Source organism: Capra hircus, chromosome 16 (genome assembly GCF_001704415.2).
Source record: "Capra hircus breed San Clemente chromosome 16, ASM170441v1, whole genome shotgun sequence".
Taxonomy (NCBI): Eukaryota; Metazoa; Chordata; class Mammalia; order Artiodactyla; family Bovidae; genus Capra; species Capra hircus.
The window spans coordinates 32,236,728-32,263,066 of record NC_030823.1 but is presented as its reverse complement, the minus strand read 5'-3'; the positions used below and the strand labels follow the sequence as shown (position 1 = coordinate 32,263,066).

At 37.4% G+C, this 26,339-nt stretch overlaps 1 protein-coding gene across 7 annotated transcripts in view; it reads left to right on the top strand.

Moving 5' to 3' along the window:
* Positions 1-26,339, top strand: part of SDCCAG8 (serologically defined colon cancer antigen 8) — a 243,569-nt gene that overhangs the window by 138,846 nt on the left and 78,384 nt on the right. For 4 of the 7 annotated variants that reach the window (XM_013970102.2, XM_005690561.3, XM_013970101.2 and 1 more), the window contains exons 14-15: positions 23,031-23,158; positions 25,240-25,348. The exons of 2 other annotated variants lie outside the window; for them this stretch is intronic. In XM_013970102.2, coding sequence (XP_013825556.2) covers positions 23,031-23,158; positions 25,240-25,348 — 237 coding nt within the window. The remainder of the gene's footprint in view (positions 1-23,030; positions 23,159-25,239; positions 25,349-26,339) is intronic. One more of the 7 variants, XM_013970103.2, reaches the window with a different exon arrangement.

Genomic DNA, 26,339 nt, shown 5'->3' with positions numbered 1-26,339 from the left:
TCCGACTCTTTGCATCCCCATGGACTGTAGCCTGCCAGGCTCCTCCGTCCGTAAGGTTTTCCAGACAAGAATACTGAAGTGGGTTGTCATTTCCTTCTCCAGAGGATCTTCCTGACCCAGGGATTGAACCCGGGTCTCCCACACTGCACACAGACTTTTTACCATTTGAGCCACCGGGAAGCCCAGTTTCAGTAAACAAACTTTTATTAAACTACCACTCCATTAGACAGGCCAAGCAGAGGAGACAGTGCCCTGAACTCAGGGACTCAGCATGGGAACCAGAGAGGTCAGAAAATGTGTAGAAGCAGCATGTAGAGCAGATGTCCAGCTGAGCAAAGACTGCTCCACCTTGGCCCTGTGTGACCGCTCTCCACCCAGCAAGCTCAGGCCACCTGTGGGAGGGCTGAGCGTGCCCCTCCCTGACCAGCTGGTGGAGAGGTGGAGCACAGGGAAGGTACCAGTGTCTTTTAAACTCATTCCTTTGAAACCAACGTGTGACTACCTCCAAGGAGCATATTGTAGACCAGGGGACTTAGCAAAACAAGACACCCTGTGTTGAGAGAGTAGTTATAAATATAACTGTACCCACAAAAGAATTATATAAAATAAAGTAACAATTCACTTTTGGAATATATGCAAGAGAGAGAGGTAGGGAGCTGTTCAAGACCGAACTTTAAAAGTGGGTTTTAGCAGCGTTCAAGATTTTCTGGTGTTTCAATAGCAGATCTGAAGTGTAGTTCACCTGCCTGGACATAGTTCTGTTTCTGATTATCTTCCAGCACCCTTGGGAAGTCTCTTACCGCACTTTATTTCCTACAGATCTTAACTGTGATTTTATGAGGATATATATGAGTAGGAAAATCATCTAAACTAATACAGGTTTCTGTAAATCTGAGGCGTTGCTTATCCATTCAGGGACTCAAATGCTGTAAGTATGAATTCATGTAAAATAAATGAATTATCAGTCACAGTGTGTTGATCAATCTAGAAAATATTAGGGCAATGATCTCATTACTCAAGTCCTTTGTTGCAAGGTGGTGGTGTTGACAAATTAGGGATACAAAGAGAGTACATTGTTAAATAATATGACTACCTATTTTCTGAATTTTAGGTAGCCCTCTTCGTCTTTAGAGGAAAAACCATCTTGCCATTCCTGATATTAACTGTTTGTTAAACAAGATCTAGTGGAAACAGTCTCTCAACCTAGGGGATCTTCAAGCTCTGCTTTTTTGCACTGATGGCAGTTCTCTATTCTTAGCCTATTTCTGAAATAAGGCATTTATTCACAATCATTCGCAATTGACATAATCATCAATGTTTGGGTTGAGGAGAGATGATAATTATATTAAGGAGTAAAATTCATCTACAGTGAAAATAGAGCTCATGGTGGAACGGTAGGTGAACTCAGACTCAGATCCTGTACTCCGGCTAATTCGCACAAAGAATTATCTGAAGAATTATCTGTTAAAAGTGGAAGAAAGAATGACAGCATGAGGCAACTCATGTAACTAATAAACTTTTTAAATGCTGTTTCATATGCTTGCTTTTCATTAAATTCAGGGACGGTTGCAACTCTGTTGTTGTGATTCAGTCAACATTTATTCCTATCTGTTTTTCATATACAAAGGCTTAGGGATGCCAGAAAATAAACTGTTAACGGAGAATTAACTTCTTTGGCATGCTTTCATACTTATCTTCCAAATTAAAGAAAATGAAATGGGCAGAAACAGAGTGTAGATTACCTCCTTTTTGTCAAAAATGGTGGGAATTTGAAAATTAATAATAAAAAAGGGAACAGATGCAGTAACATGCCAGAGGGAGATTAATGTGGAGAGTAAAATCTGTGAGCAACAAAACTGAAGCAAACTGAATCAGTGGGAGGTTGTTGTACAATCAAAATCAGGATAAAAGAGAAATTACAAACAACCCTGCACTTGTCAAAGTAGTAGTAATGAAATCCTGACTCTGCCAGCAGTGAGAACCTGTGTTAGCACTTTGGGGTAAGGATGGTAGCCGGGTGCCAGGTAGGAGGGCAGTGTTAGGTTGCTGGGCAGCAGCCATCTTGTGTAGAACAGATGGCACCGAAAGCTGGCAGGGGAGGGGCTCCTTAGCAGAACTAATCAGACAGTAACAGATAGGGCAGCTGGGAAGACTGACCACAGAGAGAGAATCTGCGGGGTAGCCGAGTGCCATGATGTTTGCAGTGGTGTGCCCATTGGTCTGAGATAAGACCTTGCAATGTCTTTCCCATCTAAGGAAGAACTGAAACTTTTGTTCAAAAAGAAAAATTGAATTGAATTGCATCACAATTGGGGGTGGGGTGAGTATTGGGCAGAGATTGAGAAAGGAAGAATTGTCCATCTCAGAATGGTTGTGTGAGTTTTCAATCCCAGGTTTCACAGAACTTTAATTTTTGCAGTTTGTATGGTTCTGTCATCCTCGTGTGTATAGTGTGGCACGTGGAACAATCACCTTATATATTTTATATACCAAAGAGTTTACAGTATCAAGGCTATAGTTAAAATTAGAAAAGACTTTTTGATGATTTCTATTACATGTCTTTCACTAATGCAAACCAAAAACAACCGTGAGATCCATGCCCTTGTGCTTAATAATTTCTTATAACCTGATTTAAGCCATGTTTGACTCAGAGCCACTTGCCCTTCTTTTTTCCCCTGTGTAATTGTGGATTGAACCTTAAAATGTAAGCATCATTCAAAACCTAAAACCTTAAAACAAAAATCAAAGTAAGTCATTCTGAAAGAAATGAAAGAGAAAACTGACCTGGTAAATTTCATAACTGACTAAGGAGCCCATTATTTTTTAAATATAGAAGTGGGACATTCATGTTAAAACTATTACTTTAACAAAGAAATCCAGATCGCCTACATCTGTTTTTGAGCTAGTATATTTCTTTCTTTGCAGAAGGTTTGTAGCTTGGCTCAATTTATTCATTTTGAAGGGGGAGGGGGAAACATTACCAGGATTTGAAATAGGTGGTATAACATAGCCATATGCTATTTATGCAGCAGTTTCTGCAATAAATCTAATTTGGTGCTGTCAAAAAATTAGACTTATTTGATATAGCAGCACATTAGTAAATGATTGTGGCAGATTTAAAGTTGTCATTTAGTCTCTTCTTACTTAACAGAATCTTGCAAATCCGTTTCTCCCCCTTAATCAACTCTATGAAAATGTCTCAGTTCTTTGTCCTGCAGTCCTGCAAATATTTCCACATCTGAAAGAAGGTCTTGCCTTAAGGTAATTGAGGAAGGGGGTGGCAGAATGGATATCCTCCGGTGTTAAAAGACTTCGTGAATATAAAGGCAGAAAAATCAATAAACCAGAGAAAAATAATAGTATTTTCATCACTTTCAATTCTTAGAAAAACAGAACTACGTCTCCTTCAGAATGTAGGTAAATTAAGGTCAGTTCTTCGTTAAGGAGTTTAAATATTTTACCTTCCATCCTATGTCCATATGCTGCTTTAGGAAAACTGACGTTAAGGAACGTGAACGACATCAGCTCTTGGTCTTTACCTGGCAGTGCCCTTAGAAACGGCTTTCCTGTTCTCTAATGCAACCCGGCAGCATGCTTCAAAGTCTCTTTATTTTTTCTGTGACATTTGTGTTTCAGGTGTTGGTAGCAAACTATCTGAAACTTTTTCCTAAGTGTTTTCTATTTAGAAGATAAAATAAGCATGTTTTGTATTAGGCATATTAACATTGACAGTAGTCTTTGAATTTCTTAAAGCAGCCCATTTGTAGAAGTAATCATAGCGTTCTTTCCCTGTTCTTTTTCTTACGTGTTTATGGAGGGGAATAGTGAGTGTGTTTGTGTGTATGCACATTCATACATCTGTGTGTGACTATAAGTGATGTTAAACTGAGTGGTTTTATTTGTTTATGTTCTTATACAAATTTTCCAAAACAGCCCTACTAGTGTGTTTTTCAAATGCAATTTGCTAAAAATGAAGAGTTTCTTCACGGTAATTTAAGCAACCTCTATTAAACTAACATTTTGCTAATACTTATTTCTATCATATAGCAAATCAGACCACAGAAGTGATTAAATTACCAGTATTCTTTCCATGTGATTCAGAAGCAGGGACCCAGGGAACCAAACTACCATAAAGCACAGATTACACTCAAGGGAAAAAGTAGCCAAAATAATGTTAGCAAATTTGCTGGGTAAATTAGATACTATTTTTGAAATTTTTTCCACATGAAAAGGAATTATTTAGAAATTATCTTTTAGGAAGATGAAAGAGAAAGCACCTCTAAGAATTCATATTTTGTGTTCAAAATCCATATGTTAAATTATATTATATATATATATATATCACAGGAGAGTGATTTATAGATATGGAGTATTTTGGATATTAGTAATAAAATTGAAATAAGAGCTAAAAAGAATGGCTCTGCACTTGGATTTTAAGCTATCATTTTTGGTTTTCATTTTTACTTTTATGTTTGGTATTAAAATAATTTTCTTAAAAGACATATAAAAATTGCTCTGATAAAGTCTTTTGAAGTAAATTACATTTAATCAGTCAAAACCTTAAGATTCCAAATTTTAATTACATTTTTAGAATGTTTTTATTAATAAAACCTGCTTTCAATTATATAGCAGTGAAAAGAATTTAATTTTTATCTTTTCTAAAAATAATTTAGTGAATTTTATAGGTTTGATTAATGTTACTTCATAAAAGCACATGTAATAAGATTAAATCTTGGAATAATTCTCCCACATTGTAAAAGCAACATTATGAACAAGGTGTCATTTAGCATTATATTTGTAAAAATGCTTTGGTTAAAATATATTTTCTCCTAAAAAGTGATCTCTCTTTTTCTTATAAGAAATTTGAGTCAAGTCATTGATTTGTCTTTTGCTAAAGACTATGGTTGTCTAAAATACTGGTGAATAATTCAACATAAAGTGATTTCATATTCAATTTGTGAAGGTAGGATAAGTGATAGCTGTAGATGACACAGAATAAGTTTAATTGAGAGTATCATTTTCATCTAATCACCTAATTTCCATGAGTTTTTTTCTTTCACAAAACTAGCCTATTGATACAACTTACATTCTTTAGATAGATGATATGTTTGGCAGCATGTATTTGAGTATTATTTAAGCAGAGTTGTTTATTTTTTTACATGATGGAATTTAAAATATCCATGAATTGATTTGTATATCATAGGTTAAAGTTTTCAAAGCAGTAATGGAGCTGTGTGTTAATATATAGCTTATAATTGAAATGGTACATATATGTACATTTTAAGCATTTCAGTGTAAAATTTCTTAATTGGAATACTCTTTCCCTTGGCTAATTCATTAGTGAAAATATTTATTCCTCAAGTTAATGCTATATAGTATGAAGCAATTTTTACATAGTGTAAACTTGTTTATGATATTTTGATTTCACTTTAAAACTTTTATTTTGCTTCTTATACATATAGTTCATACTCGATATAATAAGAAGTGCAGACACACATGAAGGAGATACATATCAGCTGTCTGGTTTTACAAATGATCATTAAAACACTATGTCTTACTACTTTGACTCCAAATTATTGTCTTTCCGAACCCAAAAGTAATTTTCACAAGTACATTACACAACAGAACTTCATCTTCTGCTGGTTAGCAGTAGAGGATTTAAATCCATGCCGACAGTTCATTTGACAATGACCTTGAGGGGCTTTGCTTCTTGAAGAAGAAAGCAGAAGCTTGCGGTAAACAAAGTTCACTTCTGACAGATGGATTGAATGACAGAAAGGTTGCGAGTGCCAGAATAGCCCTGGCAGAGGAGGAAATGTTCAGTGGAATCCAACAGGAGAGGAGGTGTGAACAGGTGCAGGGTTGCTGACGGAAGGGGAACCAGATGGAAGGAGCCAGAGCCAGTTTATTTAAAGGAAAAGGCAGAAAACATTGCAAGGCTGTGCGATCAGTGGCTAAAAGTGTTCATAGAGGAAGGTAAAAATTCACAAAGCAAAACTGCACAGTGGGGTAGCTAACACTTAGCATAATGGTAGTAATTTGTGAGTTTAGTTTGGAAGTTGCAATTGAAATACATTCATCTTGGCTCTTGACACCATCAAGTATAGATATCTGAAAGTTGTTTATTTTTTTTAAGTTTCTAAGCTTTTTTTATCCATCCATTAATTTAATTTCTTCCAGCCAGAAGCTCCGTTATGATAATACTAAAATTGTGTCGTCAGCTAGGAAAAGAAAAAAAAAAATTCAAAGTGAAGATTAACATTCCATTCAAATTTATCTTGTGATGCCTCAGTTTTGTTCACATATGGGAAGCGAATGCACGCACTGTTGGGTGGCATCTGTAATATCTAAGAAATTTGCAATGTTAAAATAGATGCCGTTGCTTTTGTTGTTGTAAGTCTCTGTTCATTTTGTGAAGTCCGGTTTGATTGTTTCAGTCAGAATAATGCTCTCTGAAATATATGTTTGCCTGCCACAATCTGCAGGTTAATTTCTGTTGCTGAGATTGTCCTGATTTTCATTGACTTTCAGTGACCTGCCTTCAGGCAGACACCTGCAAACTAAGTATCATTTACAATCGGAACAGTTTACAGTGGAGCTAAGAGACTTTTAAACAATTTTTCTTAGACCTGTGAAAACGAAACCTTCTCTCTGCAAACTAAAGACATCTTGCTGATCATCTGTCTGGTCACATCATGCCTTCCATTTATGTGGGCCCATGTCTTCCACTCTTGTCCTTGAAAAGTTCCTATGTTACATTATTGATAAAAAGATGCCAATAGAAGAGCAGCCTTGAGAAAGCAATCACCAGGAAAAACAGTGAAAATGCACAATTATTTGGGGATCTTAAAGATCTAATAATTTACCCACAAAAGTTTCTGCATTCTTCTCGCAAAGATTAAATACTCAGAGTAAATTCAGTGAGCACTGTGTTCACATTCCCTATTTCAGAGCCACCTGGATCAGACAGATTACATCTGATTAGCTCAGGGTATTTTGGGACACTGATTTTAGAGAAAATGTCTATAATCTATGACATGCTTTTGTCAGTGAAGAGAAATGAAATTTGATTAGCAGTTATAGAAGATGTTTACTTACGTTTATATTGTTTGTAGAGATCAACACTTTTTGTCACTTTTGAGACTGGATGAGGCTATATACAACTATCCATTTGAAGGGAAAATAGTGATTTCTTCTAATAAAAGGGAATTGATAACCTCTGTGATTTTTTAAAACCAGCTCTAAAATGTACTTCTTTCTTCCAACTCATCAAGAAGTTTTCATCCAATAGATATTCTTATTAATCTAAAATTTTACATAAAATCGATTAGAAGCTACTTGCTTTCATTATAACATACTGATTTTGCCAACTCTTCTATCATAGTGACTAAATACCTTTTGATAGTAATGTTACTAGCATGGTGCTGCTGTGTAAAATAATACCATAAAACTCACTTGAATTATGGAATTCAAATTGAAAAATAGTGAACAAAAACTGCAACAATTAGTGTCATCATTTGATATGCATACTGCAAATCAATTTGCAAGCTCTTTATAGGTAGAACTAATAACTTTCCAGAAATATGTGAACTTAGTTGTACCTAGCAGAGTGTTTTACATCATAGGGGTCTTGAAATTTTTTTTTGAATGAAGGGTAAGGGGTTGATTGCTGTTAAAGAGTCATTCATTCAACATTTATTCATTTTAAAATATTTGTGTATTTATTTGGCTGCACTGGGTCTTAGTTGCAGCACATGGGATCTTAGTTGTGGCATGCAAACTCTTAATGGAGGCATGTGAGCTCTAGTTCCCTGCCCAGGGATCGAACTCAGGCCCCCTGCACTGGGAGAGCAGAGTCTTAGATCCCGGACCACCAGGGAAGGCCCTCATTGAAAACTTATTGAGCGCATATTCTATTACAGCTATAGAGGGAACATTTAAGCACTGTAAAATTTTTAAATGAAAAGAGCGTGATTCTTCTTTACAGATATCCTACAACCTAGTGGACAAGGTTTATCTAACTACATACCGTGTGTGTGTGTGTGTGTGTGTGTAAAAGCTAGAAAACAGCATATTTAGATTTATGAACTGTCCTGAACTCAAGATCATCTTGAATGAATGAATTAATGAAACTACCCATGCAGGCCAATACTCATTATGTGAAACCTGAGATGCACAGAAGTTCAGTGACATGTCCAAGGTCAACAGTCATTTAGTGGAAGCTAGAAGTAGAATCTCCATTTCTTTGCTTCTAATCTAGTGTTTTCCCCTGCCTTCCACATACTACTCTTTTGTATTAATTGACAATATAGCTTGTCTGAATAAACACATTAAAATCTTTCTGTAGAAATCTCAGATGACCTGTGGCTGAAAGGGAAACTAATTTTCTTTGGGGGCTCAGGCATATGATTATTGGTTCTTGAAACAAAAAAGCAAGGAGTTTTAGCTTACAAACAAAAATTACAGCTTCTTGGAACTCCTCCTAGGAGTGGTGGTAAAGATAGCTCCCTGGACACACTGCTTAGATGAGCACATTACTCACATGAACTCAATCTCCATGCAACCCTTCCAGGTTGAGTCTGCCATGAGTCCCATTTTACAGATAAGAAAGCTGAGGTGTCTGCAGGTTAATACCTTGACCAAGGTCACAGCACCACCAAGTGGTGGAGATGGGATTCAAGCTTAGGCAATTAGGCTCCAGAATAAGATTTTATCCATCATGCTATTTGCCTCTGATGGTAGTGGGTGGTATGAAAATATTCCTTTTGGAAAGTTGAATTAAATAGGATTCCTGACAGTAGGGCTTCTCAGAGCTTTTAATATGCTAACACATAGTATGACTCTCTTTAGAAAGGAATTTTGTTTTCCCTATTTCCCAAATTTATATGACTTAGGGAAACTTCTTTTAAATCTCCACATATCTCCCAGAAAACAGGTTTTGGGAAATACACAAAATAATCTCAATCACTTTGTAGCAGGACATCTGAGAATTACCACGTGGGAATTGTTTTCTTATCTCATCCGTGCCTCTGGAACTTCCCTCTCTGTCCCCACCTCCCACTCTCGTTCATGAAGAGAGTAGGGCGGTGGGTAACTTTCACGTCAGGTGTAATCAGTGCTCTGAAATGGAGGTGAGAGAGGGGAGACGTCTTTGACCGTCACTTGAACAGTTAGCTGTGCCGGAGTCACATTATAGCAAGTCCTTCCATATTTGCTCTTCCAACTTTGCCTATATATATGTCAACGGTTCTAGAAAATAAAATAAATTTGACAAATAATTTGATGCCAGTCAGCTAATTGAGTTGATGTACCTTTCAAAACTTGACTCTTAGAATAAGATTTCATAGAGTAAAACATGATGGGTCCTTTTGGGTATAAAGTATTTTAAGCAATTTTCTTCTGGGAATTATTGGCATGTATTTAAAGTCTGGGACCCTAAGTCAAACTCTGCGATAGATTTCATTCCCCCTCAGTTCTTGGCATACTGATATTCCTCCTTTCTGTGTGTATGCTTTCCCGTATTCAGAAGAAAGGCAGCAAACTCATGGGCAGTACGCTCTAAGAGTTGAGAAGCTTAGCACTCATAATGTGTTAACGTTTCTATAAATACACTTGAAAGTGCCTAGAATTCATAAATATTTCAAGTGAGATTTTCTATAAATAATGATCTTGTAATGATACTGATGATTGGAATTATGATTCTCATGAGGGCTTATATGTGGTCCTGGCGTTCCCACTCACTCTCCTTTCCGGGTTCTCAAATAGTATTTCTTCCAACAAATAAACCCCACCAGTGTCTGTAGAGATTTGAAACCATTCAGCGGCTTATTTGTATTTCACAAAATGGAGATAATGTTTTGCAATAAGTAAAAACTATAAGGCAATGGATAAACTCACCAGGCAGAAGGACAGTTTATTACACGGGTTGATAGATGACTGACTGACTCACACTCTTGATAGACTTTGAAACTGTTAGTTTCTTACTATGAACAAGTAAAGAATGAATGATATGAGGATGATTGCCGAAGATTCAGTAAAAAAAATCTGTGAGAGAGCTGATCTTAGAGAATCTGCTATTTCCCATTTAACAATTATACAAAGGCTATTAAATGATAAAGATTTTCCAATTATACACACATTAACTTATGAGGAGCTTGTAATCCATGTATATAACTGGACATTTTTCTATAATTTGCCAACTTGGCTGTATGGAATAATTTTTAATAAGCTTCATAATTTAATTTTAAATATGAATATGTATTTTGGGAGTTGCCTCAAACCAAATCTGATTTACAAAAAAAATATTTAGAAAGCTTATATTGCTTACATTTGTATAATACAGTGACTACTTCAGCTTTAGCTCTTAGTTTTCTATCAGAGTTCTTCGTTTCTCCTTTCAATCAATGATGACTGGATGACACAGATCAATTTATCAAGATAAGAAAATGTTATTTTAATAATTTTTTATTTTTATAAAAATGAGATTTTATATCTTCATGATGTACTTAAGTTAGTATGTGGTAACATGGTTCGTTTGATTTATGGAACATCAAGATTAAAAATGATGCTTTGCTTTAGGGGAGAAGGAAAGGAGTTTTGTTCAAATCAGCACACTTCAGTAGAAATAAGGGAGCCACAAAATGCAAACCACGTATTTGAACTTTTCAAATAGTCGTATTTTAAAAGAAACAGGGAAAGCTAGTTTTAATAACATAGTTTACTTAACCCAATGTACAAAATAGTATCAACGTGTAACCAATATAAACTAATTAGATATATCTTACTCTTTTTTATCCTTAATTCTTCACAGAGGTCCAGACTTCCAGCAGGTCTCTCTTCAAACTAGCCACCGTTCAAGTGCTCAGTAGCCACATGTGGCCAGCGGCTGTCGTCCTAACCGCTGTAGCCCTTGACCTGTTGTTCCTCGCTTCTCCTGGCTTCCCCACGATGCCCGCTGTAGGTGCAGCCATGAACCCTGAGTCTTGGCTACAATAGTTGGAATCATTCTGTAAAGTGAGAAAATCATGTCAGCTTTTCAAAAACACAGTTGAAACCAGTAGCTAGGACTAACTTTGGTTAATTTTTCTCTGAAGAACTGTCACTTTGAGGGGAGGAGGAAGATAGGGAAAGCAGCTGAACAACAGCTGCAGCAGCAGCACGTTACAGTAATTTCTTCCATATCTTACCTTTACATGTGAAGAGCTGTGGAAATTAAACTTGACAAATAATTCGATGCCAGCCAGTTATGTGAATTTAGGCACCTTTCAAATGGTGATCTGGGCTGGACATTGCTGGTCATTTTATGTAGACTACCTCACATATTCTGATACTGTCATTTTATTAAATGATGGAACGAAACTTAGGCTGAAACTCCACTCTGGGGTCACACAACTAGTGCGTGGTAGAGCCAGGGTTCAGATCTAGACACTATATGTCCAAAGTCCAAGCTCATATCCACTGTACCACCTCCCTCTATGTGGGTTTTATCAGTAAATTGAGGAATTTTTTTATTCTTTCCCCAATGTTTTTTGTCTTTGAGGTAATCGTATTGATTGTTACACTGAGGAATCATCTTTTAGGAAATAATAATGATAATAAGACTTCCCTGGTGGCTCAGATTATTAAAGAATCTGCCTGCCAATGCAGGAGAGCTGGGTTCATCCCTTGGTGGGGAAGATCCTGTGGAGAAGGGAATGGCAATCCACTCCAGTATTCTTGCCTGAAGAATCCCATGGACAGAGGAGCCTGGTGGGCTACAGTCCCTGGGGTCACAAGGAGTCAGATAATAATAATGGCACTAATTGATATTTTTGAACATTTAACAATGTGTAGGTGCTCTGCTAACTTTCCTAGTCTTATAAGGAGAGGTGCTGTTACTAACCCCATTTCACATTCAAGAAAACTGAATGTCAGTGTAAGTAACTCACTCACTTAGGGTACAGGCTAGTAAGTGAAGGTACTGAGACTCTGATGCCAATTGGGCGGACACCAAAGTCTGCTCCCTCATCCCTACTTCCTTGCGCAAGAAGAATAACAGCCAACCCAGCCCTGCTGGCAGTGAAGTTTATGTACTAAGGGGTAAAGGTCAAAAGTGAAACATTGTTTTTAGATATATTTTAGGATTTTAGCTGCTTATGTTCCTTTTCTCAGGGTACAAATTCTGCTGGTTTGGGTAGGCTCAAAACAGGCTGCCTCCTAGAAATGAATTTGAATATAGATTTAGAATAAAGATAAAATCAGGTTTACAGAAATAGAAAAGGCAGTTCTGTTACTATAGGAATGATGAAGATGATGGCTTAGAGATGGCTTGAGGAAGAAGAAAACCCAACAAACACTTTATGTTACTGAAGCAGAGAAAACCGTTCAGGATGTAGATAAGAACAGTTGTAAGCAAGTGTTATGAACCAAATAGAAATAAGGTTAAATCACAAAATCACTGAAAAGAAAAATGTTTTGATGAGGAAAATGATCTAATTGCTATGACAAGAACAATGGTTTTCTTATCGAGAAGAGTGAGAATTATACTGGAGTAAGAATCTGAAAACTTGGCCTTGGGTCAGTTTCTTTCTTCTATAAGTGCAGTATTTTTCAGCTCCAGAGCTTTGTGCAACAATGGAGAGGTTTTAGAGCTCTCAGTCCAACTTTAAAAATGAACTGCGTTTTTGTTACCAAGCCAAGGTCAGTCAGTAGATCACAATCCTTATTTCTGTGTACAAACATACTGGGTGTTTGACCAAAGGCCACCGTGTTAGAAAAATGAAAATCCTGCTATTTTTATTACAGAACTCCCCCACTTCCTCAAGTGTAGACTTCTGGTAAATTCAGCCATTTGATACAGAGCCATGAACTGAGATATAAATTTAAAAGTACTTCTAAGAAGCAAGTAACTATCACAAAGCCCTCGTAGTTTTCTGCGTAGGATCAGTGGAACTATCTTAAACATCAGTTTTAATGTTAAAAGAATTTTGAAACATAACAAAACAAAAAGCATGGCAGCATTCATAGCAAACCAACCAATAAAAAAAATTATAAGAAGCAGATCAGTACTTCCGTACACTTTCTGCTTCCTTAGAATAGCATCTGAGACCTTCCATGCAACAAATAGTATCGAGTGCCTGCTATTTCCAGTCACTATGTTAGACACCTGAAGATTCAGCACCAAACAATGGTTCCTAGGAGCTTCCGAGCAGAGGGAACGTTGCAGCAAGCAGGCATGGTTGATTACGGAGACTTTGTTATATTTGGTGTAGTTTGCTTAAGGAAGCAGAGATGTAATATATTTTAGACATATTTCTACTGCAATGGTCAGAATTCTGTGGGTCTAATACCTGGAAAAGTCTCTCTTGTGTAACACTCCCAATATTCTAGATAAATGAAGTATTACTCTATTAGGCTTGAGAAATGACATTATGAAATATATTTAATATTTCTGACCCTTGCTATTCTACTTCTGAGTAAATTTAATAGACACAGAGTAACCAGTATGTTCCCCATTTAAAAATGTTTCCTGAAAATTAATTCAAAAACATTTTCACAACAGAATAGAAACTATTTTCCGTCAGTTGTTCTACAGTTTGACAGTGATGCATATCCATTTACAGGTTACATAAATGCAATTATAATATAGATTGATCCTTCTGATATCTAATTTGAAGTTACTCATCAGAAGGGTTAATTATTGGGAATATGTAGATAAACTGATACTTTTCAAGGAGGAAAGGCAAGAGTGGACCAATACAATCATTTACACAGAAAAGCCAGAGATAGAAATGTGAACATTTTAACAGTATGAAAATGCCAAGGGAAAATCATGGTCTAAATTCTTCCATGCAATCGTGTATTTGTTCTTATTCTTTAGTCTTTAGAACTGGGCCCCTGGTATTGTAAAACAGAGCATAGGAGGGCCTGACATTTTCCCAGGAACTCTGATCAGTGCAAGCACTTAATGCATTTGAGACCGCTGTGCTACTAAAAAAATGTCAAGGCTGAAAATCCCACAGTGTGCATTTGAGGGCTGTTCAGTCTCTTTATCCACCTGTGATATCTACTATATCTAAGAAACCATTACAGGAATTGCTCTTGCTATTGCTGTAGTAATAAGTGCTCTCCCTGCTTCTAATGTTGTCCCTTCCCCATCTGTTCCCCACACTGCCGCCAGAGTGATCTTTCTAAAGCTTGAGTGTGATCACAACACTCCCCTGCTTAAAACCCTACATTGGCTCCCTATTTCCCTGAGGATGGAGTCCTTAAAAATAGCTTCATGTTCTGGCTCCTGCCTACATCTCCAGTCTCATCTTCCTTCAGTCTCCCCTCCACCAACTGCTCGCTTCTACCCCACAGCCCATATATTCCACCCTCTACTTGTGCCAGGACTGCTTGCAGTTTTCCAAAGGCACCTACCTGATCCTCTCTCTCGTCCCTGGCCCTTTGCACCAGTTGTCCACTTCACTTGTAACAAGATCCCTGTCTTTCTTTATATGGCTAATTGTTACCCATTTTAAGCCTCTAATATTTTAAGCTGCCTGAAATCTGTCCTCACTGTGCCTAGCCACTCCCCAACTCTAGTCCTATCCACTGTAGGATAGCAGGAATTTAGCCCCCTTTTATTATTTACCTTGCTATTTTAGTTGGTAAAGAATCTGCCTGAAAGACAGGAGACCCAGGTTCGATTCCTGAGTTGGGAAGATCTCTTGGAGAAGAAAATGGCAACCCACTCCAGTATTCTTGCCTGAAGAATCCCATGGACAGAGGAGCCTGGCAGGCTACAGTTCATGGGGTTGTACGCGACTTGGCGACTAAACCACCACCACCACCACCATTTTAGTTGCTGTTTCTTGTTTGTGTCCATCACTAGACCATGATCTCTTTGAAGGGATGGTCGTGGTCTGTATCTTATATAGCGATGCACCCCCACACTTTTGTGCCTGGCACGAAGTAGTTATTTAAGTATTTGTTGAATATTCCTCATGTAGGGCAATGCCATGGAATGGAAAGGACACCAAACTTACTGCTAGCTGTGTGATGTTGAGCAAATCTCTCAATTATCTGAGCTTGAGATACTTCATCTGTCAAACAAGGATATCTGCTCCATCACCTTGCCTTAGAAAATTATTATGAAGAATAAAGAAGTCAATGCATCAGACTCTGCTTTGTAAAACAGAAAGCACAGACGTAAGATGATGAGATGGGAAGAGTCTGTGGTTTTGTCTTAAGTAAATGTGAATGATACGGAAGGTGTAATAGAAGCAGGCAATATCGAGTCTACCATACCCTCCTTGGCCTTTAAGGTTAGAGTTTTCAAATTATTTTGGAGAGACTAAAAGAGAATATTTTTGGAGGCAAAACTATTTTAAGGAAAGTTTCTGTTAATTATTTCCTCCCTCTTGTGTTTCTTCCTTTGAAAGAAATTGACCTCTTTTGTTTCTGCTTCCTTTCCTAGAAGTAATTCATGCTCTGATCTGATAATTGATCTTTCAATGTTGTACTTAAAATTGTGATATACTTTGCAGTGAAGAAAATAGAAATAATTTTCTCTCAGAAACGTGCATGATGCATATTTGAGGAAGTAGGGATTGGGGCTTCCCAGGTGGTGCAAGTGGTAAAGAACACACCTGCCAATGCAGGAGATAAGAGATACAGGTTCAGTCCCTGGGTTGGGAAGATCCCCTGAAGGAGGGTCTGGCAACTCACTCCAGTATTCTTGCCTGGAGAATGCATGGGCAGAGGAGCCTGGTGGGCTACAGTCCATAGCGTCGCAATGAGTCAGACACAACTGAAATGACTGAGCACAGCATAGGAAATAGGGATTACTGAATCCTAGTCCTTTTGCATCAGAGAAGGCAGTGGCACCCCACTCCAGTCCTCTTGCCTGGAAAATCCCATGGACGGAGGAGCCTGGTAGGCTGCGGTCCATGGGGTCACTAAGAGTCAGACACGACTGAGCGACTTCACTTTCACTTTTCACTTTCATGCATTGGAGAAGGAAATGGCAACCCACTCCAGTGTTCCTGCCTGGAGAATCCCAGGGATGGGGGAGCCTGGTAGGCTGCCATCCATGGGGTTGCACAGAGTCGGACACAACTGAAGTGACTTAGCAGCAGCAGCAGCAGCAGCAGCAGCAGCAACAGTCCTTTTGCATTTTCCTTTCCCTATTTGTTCTACACCAGGATTTCTCCATTTGCTCCAGTATGAGAACATAGTCCTTGTTAGTGGTAAACTAACAAGGTAAAGGATATTGGTTCTTCACAAAAATGGAAGATAACAGGCTGTCTACTAATTTTACTATTGTTTTTATTGTTATTGTCAATAACAATAACAAAACCAAATTAAATGATTGGCTAAAATAGGGATTATTTTATCCCATTTTCTTCTTCTGACCAATAGACAGGAGGATCCTTAAACCCTTAAGGATACTTAGTATTTTATGCTCCTTAACAGTTGTTCATTCATTCATTCACTCATTAATCATTCATCAAATGTTTGTTCTACACAACTGTATTCCACGCACTATTCTAGGCTCTTGGTATAAATTAGTGAGCAAAACAGAGGTCTCTATTCTTCAGGTACTTACATTCCAATTAAGATGTGCATGTCTTATCTATCCTAGAGGTCTGTGACCAACTTGAGGCAAGAGATGTATTTATGTGCCTTTTAATGTTTTTGCACAGGTCCATTTATTTCTTTAAGAAGGATACAACTAATTGATGGTGTCATTGTAGGAAGAAGTGATCCAGTCGCATATGGGGCAGATGGGAAAGGAGAAGGAGAACTAGCTTGGAACTGGGCTATCAAGGTGGATGTACTGTGGGTATTAAATGACACACACACACATATGGATAATTGAAGTAAGACTCTTGTCTGTCACCCTTTATCTCATTTCTCTGCATTGCTGACAGAGTCAGATACTGAAACTTAGAGATTCATATGTGCACTCTAGATGTAGGTAGGCCTGAGTTTCCTGGCTGTGTCCCTTAATAACTGGGTGACTCTGAAAAAATTGTACACCCTCTCCAGGCCTCAATTTCCTCATTTATAAAGTGAGGCTAATAAGAGAACCTACGTCTTAGAGTTGTGTGAGATTAATAAAAGAATGCATAAAGAACTTAGTTTATGCTAAATATTAATAAGTAACATGTTACTAAAACTATTATTAACCTTTAAAGACAGAATTTTTCCTGTCCTATTTCCATGAAGAATCTTCAGATTTAAAGAATTAGGTTACTTGTTCATGGTCACATAGGTAATAAGGAGGCAATAAAATCCTCTTGCTCTGTGAGTTTTCTGCTGTATTCCATTGCCTCTTAAGATGTGCTTTTCCCAGAATACAGAGAATCAATTGAAAAATGGTGTGTATGCTTTTTTTTTTAAAAGAAGCATCAGTAGGTAGATACCATTGTATATAAAATAAAAAACAATGATTCACTGTATCACACAGGAAACTATATTCAATATATTGTAGTGACTTATAATGGAAAAGAATCTGAATCACTTAGCTGTACCCCTGAAACTAACACAATATCATAAATCAATTATTATTCAACTTTTTGGATAAAGCGAAACTATAAGGAAATATTTAATTTTAGTTACTCATAGATTTGCTTTCTATAGTAGATTCGCAACTTTGAAAGCACTTTCTGTGTATACAAAGTTCAAGGAAATGAATATGTTGAAGATAACGGATTCCAAGCCTCTCGCTATTGAGAAGAATGTTACACTTAGAGAAAGAAGGAAAACTAGGTTCTATCTATGTTACTGGATTGGAATTAAAGACATCAGTTTGAATGTGTTATGTTTATATTCATATAAAGACCCATAGACAAATATTCATATCTATACATTCATATGTACTTTCATATTCATATACCGACTCTGTCTACTAAGGTGACCTAGAAGCCAAGAGTCAGTAGCAATGATCACCACCTAGTGACACCTCTTGGATTCTCCACTAAAAGACAAGAGCTCCTTGAGCAAATGCTAATTCCAAGCCTAGTAAAGGACAGTACAGGATTAACCTGGAACATCTTATGGAATAGAAAGCCAACAAGTGCCCAAGAATAAGATAATATCATATTATTAAAATAGGCCCCGGTAGAAGTATTTACACTGAAAATTGGTAAGCATTGCAAATGAGAGATGTCCCCACCCCGAATCAATTATTAAACATTTTCCAGGACCCAACAACATCAACCAAGTGATCAAAGATGATATCACCATTATTGGGACAGAAGGACATCATGTGTCTTAGCTCCCTGCTACTTCTCTCTCTAAGTCCATCAAGAATGGCTCTCATCTAATAGGCATGTTGTAAATGGTCTCATACATTTTATTACACCAATATGCTACTGTTATGAAGCTATGTTTTACTCTAAAAGGGAAAAACACCTTTTAACCAAAAAGGGTTATATGTCTGATACTAGAACTTCAGTCACTCATAGTAAGATGAGAATAAACATGGCAGACAGGATTGGGGCCCCAAATCACTGCCACCAGCACATCCTTCTCCTCAGGTTATACTCAAGGCTTTCATGATTTGTGACCCACACTCACCGGTGAACTGTAGGATCATCAGAAGCTTTTAGTCCTTTAATGTAACTAGTGAAATTTTTTAAAAAATCTATCTAATCAATCATCTTTGTTCTGTAACATGGATTTTTTTTAAATAGCAACATTTAAAATAAACAATATGGAAAAGCTGTGGATTAGAAACATATAGTTAGTCCTTCAATTCCATTTGATTCAATCCATTTTTTAAAATGGGATAGCAAATGACCTTTTAAGAAGATATAATCAACCAGAATTATAATTGCATAGAAGGAGTGCCTAAACCTCTGTGTGTACTTAGTCATGTCTGAGACTCCAGAGTACTGCTCCCTCCTTTTACTAATAATTCTCACTTCTTATCAAGTAAACATCGACATGACCCACACGGGCACGTGCTGCCACAGGTGATGTGGGTAACTTGGAGAAAATGTGATTGTTCCAATTCTAGTACATTTGCTCCTTTTTAAAGTCAGCTCTATTGAGGTAAATTTAAATATAATCAAAATCACCAATTTTAAGTTTGAAATTAAATGTGTTTTGATAAATGTGCACAGTTATGGAACTATCATAACCGTGATAGAGAATGTTTCTATCAACCCCCAAGATTCCCTTATGCCCATCCCCTACCTCCAGGTCCTTGAAACACTCATCAGTCACACTATAGATTAATTTGCTGGAATTTCATGTGAATGAAATCATAGTTTATGCTTTTTGTGCCTCTTTAAGCATACTGTCTTTGAGATTCACCCAGGTGTTCTATGTAACAGTTCCCTTTTATTACTTTCTTGTTACTACCACTCCTAGCATTCCATTGTAAAGCTATAACACAGTTTATCTATTAAGCAGTTCATGGACATTTAGGTTATTTCTAGGTTTTAGTTATTGTGAATAAATCTTTCAGTATTATTTTAATAACAACCAAGAAATTCTTCTCTACTGCCGTTACTTTTATTCCAATTTGTAAAATATGTCTAACTATAAGTTTGGTTAAGTGAGATTATCAGTATTTTGAGTAAGGACTGAATGAAAACCAGTAGGGAAGGACTGGCCTAGCTATCTTTCATGAGGCTCTCACACCCAGCTGGAATTGATGTCTTGCTATGCTTTGATAGTTTTATTCCCTTTTTTATGATGTATTTCAGCTTTTATTTTGGCCATTTTGAATTTCTTATTAGTGTAAGGACTATGCTATATTTACCCATCTTCATCTGACCTGTGCCTAGCAGAATGTCTTTCACATAATAGAGTCATGTTAAATATTAAATGAATTGTTTTGGATTCTTCTCTGATCACGTCCTTGAATGCCCAGATAACTTTTAATAATTCTTTCAACCCACTATTGCATTATCTAAATCAAAATAAATCAAATCCCACCTCTGCCTTTATAGCATTTACAGTAACCTTTGAGCAGATTTCTAACTCTTTATGGCCCTCTTCTTTTCCCCAACTATAATGTGAAAGGGTTTGATTAAACAAATTAAAAATTTTAAAGTTGTGTTTAAAAAAGAAGAAAGAAAGAACCTGCAGGGAAAAGGGGCAACATAGAAGGAAAGGAGGATATAAAGGAGGTAAGAAAGCAAGAATATGCCTTTTTTTTTTAATGTAATTGAAAGTAAAATGTGTAGTTTCTTAAAAAGAGTAAAAGTTGGAGAAGGAGTCAAGAAACAAAAATTGATGTGTAACAACATTGTTGGTAGAGCATCCTTTTAAATTGTTCTATGAGGAGAACTGCAATAAGAAAGTGATTCTTTTCTCTAGGAGATCAATAATCAGGTAATTCCTCATTCTGAAAATGACTGGTGAGATTGACAGCTCCTTTGTGTAAGTGAACCATAAGCCCCAGTCTACAAACAGTAGTCCCAGTTATGACTGCTTTAGTATAATTTAGTATTAATTACTAATTAATAATAATTAATACTTTTTTTTTTACTGCCCGTTTTTGCTCTCCAGTGGGTATTGGTTTTAAACACTGCATTTTTTGGTCACCCAGTATTGGGAGTCTCAGAATCCTAAGTCTCTGTCTTGGGGATGGTTGCTCAATGAAAGAATCCAAGGTACCCTTTTTAAGCTGACTCTTTGGGCAGCAGCAGCTCCAGCTGGCAACACCATTAGAACCATCCTCTTCTGTGCTCTTCTCTCTCTCTCTCTTTTAACCTGTTTGGAAAGTTTTTGCCTCCTCATGTAAGACCTGAGCAGATTCTGCAGCTTCACTTAAAGACTGCAGCCTTCTTTCCCCCATGGCAAGTATGAAAGAACATCCATTCATTAATTGTTCACTGGCCACTTCCTATATGCCACATACTGAACTGGGCTCAGAGTATGTATAGACAAATAGGCCAAGAAGAGACAGACAAGTAAACCAACACCGAACTGTGAGAAATGTTATCTTAGTGGGATGCATATGTACATCCCACTTCCCAGGTGGCTCAGCAGTCAAGAAGTCACCTGCCACAGCAGGAGACACGGGTTCTATCCCTGGGTCATGAAGCTCCCCTAGAGGAGGAAATGCCAATCCACTCCTATATCCCTGCCTGGGAAACCCCATGGACAGAGGAGCCTAGCAGGCTACAGCCCATGGGGTCGCAAAGAGTTGGATGTGACACTGAGTGAATAACACTTTCCCTTTCTTTCATGCTGATGTCACCTTGGGGAAAGAACAGTCAATTTAGGAGAAGGGGGAGAAGAGGAGGGGAATATTGAGCAGGTCCTAAAGGAGGAGCGTACCTTGGGCAAGGGTGACAGGAGTTGGTGGAGGGCAGAGAAGGGTGAGGAGGGTGTGGAGACATCCCAGCAAAACATAGAGACATGCAGTTTTCCACGGCCAAAAACTATGTGGTATGACTGCAGAGGCAAAAAGTGGCCTAGCCCGACTCCACTTGCTGCAATATGCCAGTTTGGAACTGAGTATGAGGCAAGACCTTGGAGCCGGTCCAAGGGATGTTGTTATTAAAAGTACCAGAAGGGACCTTATTTCACATTTAGCGTGGCCCCCTGATGATCCATTTGAGTGAGGTGTGGGTGTATTTTCATTCTGGAATTTTATACTACAACATTACCAACATGCATTGACCGATTTCAATACAGACTTTCCTTATGTTGCTTTATAATTAGAAGCCGGTGATTCGAAGTTCCACAGCGGTACATAGACTAGTAGTGATAGGTTTATGGGATTGTTTATTTTTAGTTTGGCAAAGACAAGACAGTAAATCTCTCAATTAGTAAACTAAAGCAGCATGGATGAGAAATGCCCACAAGGAGATTAGGAGTGAGAAATAACTAAGCCAGTTAATGGAAGGAAACTTTCATATCACCTACCCGTAGTTAGAGTATAAAGAACCCACCTAATGTGTGTGTTTGCATGAGCGTGTGTGGTGTGTGTGTGTGTGCGTGCGTGCGCTTGCACTCAGTGTCAGTATCCACAGTGGTGCCCGAGATGAGGTCCTTTGCATTCTTCAGGTTCTGTTTAGGAAGTTTATCTCTTTAGGAGTCATTGTGATTGGATAGGAGAAGGCAATGGCACCCCACTCCAGTACTCTTGCCTGGAAAATCCCATGGACAGAGGAGCCTGGTAGGCTGCAGTCCATGGGGTCGCGAAGAGTCGGACACAGCTGAGCGACTTCACTTTCACTTTTCACTTTCATGCATTGGAGAAGGAAATGGCAACCCACTCCAGTGTTCTTGCCTGGAGAATCCCAGGGACGGGGGAACCTGGTGGGCTGCCGTCCACGGGGTCGCACAGAGTCGGACACGACTGAAGCGACTTAGCAGCAGCAGTGATTGGATATAGACCTATCTACTGGTCAATATCCAATCACAGTGGGATGAGCTCTTATCTTTGACTACAGAAGCTTCTCATCCTGCAATTCTTTCAGTGTGACCCAAAAGGGATTTTATTATGAAGTTCTAGGAGACATTTTTCATTTTCATATTTATATTCACATTACATGGCCTAATGTATGAAAATATTTAATGAAAGCATGCATTTCTGCCTCTAGATAGAACCTCCTACATTATATTTGAGATTCCATATTAAGTTTGGGAGGAAAAGCAAGAGGTGATCCACAAAACTTAGTTTCAAGAATTTAAGTTTTGGGGTGTATTGAGTCACACTGTATTGATCCTATAACTTCAGGATCTTTAGGAAAGATTGACTATTCAGGAGAAAAAAGATGAATTGGTAGCCGGCAACAATGAGAATGTTATTAAAAATGATGTTTGTGTTTTAAAGTTACAAAATACCATTAATTCAGTTGTCATGATATTTTGATTTTTAAAGTTGCTTACCTTGGTCCATTTGGATTAATGGCAGGTATTAAACCTTGCTCGAAAGGTCTTTTGAATTCTCCCCTGAAAATTGAGAGTCTGTGGAAAGATTGTTGTCTGCTTATGCTGAACAGTTTACTCCATGTCAGCTCTCTGAGGTCTGTAGGGGAAATGATGGGGGTTAGTGCATCTGTAGATTAAATTTCTGTCTCCTCTCTGCCTTGTAGACTGGAAAAAGATAGCATTCAGCAGAGCTTTAGCAATGAAGCAAAGGCCCAAGCCCTTCAGGCCCAGCAAAGAGAGCAGGAGCTGACACAGAAGATACAGCAAATGGAAGCCCAGCATGACAAAACTGGTAGGTGGTAGGGAAAGATTAGAGCCTGGGCACTTGCTCACAAGCCAGGCCCACGCCTTACTGTGAAATGACATCAGGAACACCTGTAACCTTTGGCTGGCCGAAGGGAGCAGATGCTAACTACACCGGAGATTCCGAATTACATATTAGTTAGCGTTTAAAAGAGAAAATGGAAAGTATTGCCCACTGTCTGTTGATTTCAGAGTGCTGCTCTCACATCTGTTGCACCATCTGGATTATGAGTTTATTTACCTGTGTTCAAGAAACGTAAAGCTGAGAGAGACCACAACAAAGTAGAAAAACAAAGGGCTTGTTTTTGGCTGGGTTTTCAGGCACACATGTTATATAAAGAAAATAGCATCAGAAGCTCTGCGGGAAATGCTCTGAGCTTACAGTTAGAGTCTCCTGAATAGCACTGAACAGTTCCCACAGTACACACATTATAGCTACTCTAAAAGCCTAATGAGTTTGCTTCAGCATCCAAACTGGAGAAAAGCTTTAGCCATTAATCGGTTCTTAATTCACTGTCGCAGCTGGATGTAATTCAGTGGCTCCAAATTGATATGTTCCTTTATTTAATCTTTGCAGCTTCGAACATTTTTAGCATTTGTATGATTATCCCACCTCCCCCAACCCAGTCTAAAGTGATGTTTAATCCTTTGCATTCTTCAAGTTCTCACAACTGCTGTTAAAATTCACTAATACAAGGCATTGACCACAGCTGGCAGCTTGGCTAAAAATTGCCATCTTTCATCACGTTGGCGCTATTCTGCAGGCTGAGTTGGCCAGTAACTCTTTACCTTTAATTTGAAAGTAAAATGCACTTTGAAAATAGGCAGTTTGGTTTGTTCAGTCAGAGCATTCTGTAGTTCCTTTCACTTTTGAGTTGTGTGTTCACAGACAGTGTTAGTCAAAACAAGACAGTGTCAGTCATTATAATTCCACACCACATACTCCAAGCTGATCGTACTATTAAAACGAAAGTTTAATTGATCCTGTCTCTTCCAGAAAAATGTTGCTTAATTTTTAGTGTCTTGATTTATCTTGCTTTGTATGCTATATGCTTTTTTGCCAGTCACTATCGAAAACTGAAGAGAAAGAAAGGGCCTGTTAAACCTTTCACCTAAAGATAATTTTCATGTAATTTAATGTATACTGTATTTGATAACCTGGTTAAAAAAAAAAAGTGTTGCTTATCTTATAAGTGAAAAATTGCTAACATAAAATTCATTAAATTATTTATTTGCTAATAGGCAAATGTCATATTGATCTGCATAATTCACTTTCAGGAGAGATTTTCTTCTCACAGCGTTTGGCCCCGGAAGAAATGGAAATTTACAAGGCTTACTAGTTGTTTTTCCACTAAAAACAAAAGGAGGAAATTATAGGATAAAGTATTGTTTGTCCCCACTACTAGGAGGATTCTAGTGATCAAGGAGTCTTTGGCAGTATCTCTGAATACTAGATAAGAGTATTAACTGAGCCACCATAAGAATACTTCCTTGTATTTTGCAGAAAAATACAGACTTCAGTTTCTTTGGTCAGATCTGTACTGAAGCTCACACTGTTGACAGAAATATAAGGAAAATTATGTGTTTTTCTTTTATAAACAGAGAAGTATATGCAAGGTGGGGGTAGTGAAATATATGAGCAAATATGAAACATGAAGCATGAATTACAGTATAGAAAGAGTTCCTCAATGATTTTAGTTTTGAATTATCTGATTATGATAAATTTGACATTCTGTTTAGAATAAAATTTTCAAAAGAAGAGTACATTGAAAATTACAAAGATTAAAAAAATCTATGACTCCACTTGAGGTACTTGACAGTTATTAACATGTTAAAATTTACATAAAGCTGGTATGAACAGAAATGTTTCTGGTATGTAATTATTAGGGAAATAAAAGTCTCACAAGATTCAGTGTCTTGCCAGATGAGCATCCCTTTGACCGAGGACCCTAAAAGTGATCTACAGGAAACGTGGTAGTCAGTCTTATTGCTTTTACCACTGTGCATTGCCCTGCAGAGCTACAGCCATAAACATCTGATGTTTACAGGAGGGTTTATTGTTATTTCTAGAAAATGAACAGTATTCATTGCTGACCTCCCAGAATTCATTTTTGACAAAGTTGAAGGAAGAGTGCTGCATGTTAGCCAAGAAACTGGAACAAATCTCTCAGAAAAGCAGGTGGGTAATATTATTTATGCAGTACTTTCAGAGCACTGTTTATGTGAATGCTGTAATTTTTTTCCTAAGACAGCATTTCCACTATTTTATAGTCTAATGTCAAAATTAGATAGGTATTGACAAACTCCCTGTAAAAAATATTTTCTCTCTATGAAAATTTTCTCAATTGTCCATATAGACACCTCAGTGTTTTTTTATAGTTAGGTATGCATACTATTATTTGATCTTATTAATGTTCAGAATTGAAAACTATAAAATGTTAGAACACAAGGGTCAAAATGGCAATTATTCTAATAAAACATACGGGTGGGTCAAGCATTTCTAAAGTCTTTTTTTAATATAGTCAACATGTTTTAGTCTATTATAATTCTCCATGAACACATAAAAGCTATCTGTAAGTCAAATGATAACAAATAAAATATGTATGTATAAAAGTTAAAGTAGATGACACTTTGAAATAAACCAAAACCATCTTTTCTCCTAAAATCATTTTATTTTAATAGAACAGCTATCATTCATTTTATAGGTATATGCTCTTTTATCAACCCATTGATTGAGATCTTACTGAATTTTTTCTGTACATTGTTCAATCATATTATCACAATAAATGAATTATTTCTATTCTAAATTCTAAGAAGCCTGAGTTCTCATCTTAGCTCTGACAGTAACTGTGTAATCTTAGACAAATTTATTTGGCCTGTTTGAACTGTGGTTTCCTCTTGCAAATGAATGATGTTGCACAGAATCACTTTGACTTGAACTCAAAAGAAATCATTCACTTAACCAGCTAAAGTATCGGTTACAATATAACCTAATGGGAAAATAGTGTATCTTCTCTTTTATATTGTTTTGAAACTTGCTTATATTATCAAACAGCAAGCAGTAGGGCTCAGCAAACCAACTACTGGCTTAGGTATGTCATTCAGAACGAATTTCTAGGAGGATCAGAGCGTATCTAATCACTCTGGGCCCCATCTTGGGTTCCTGCATC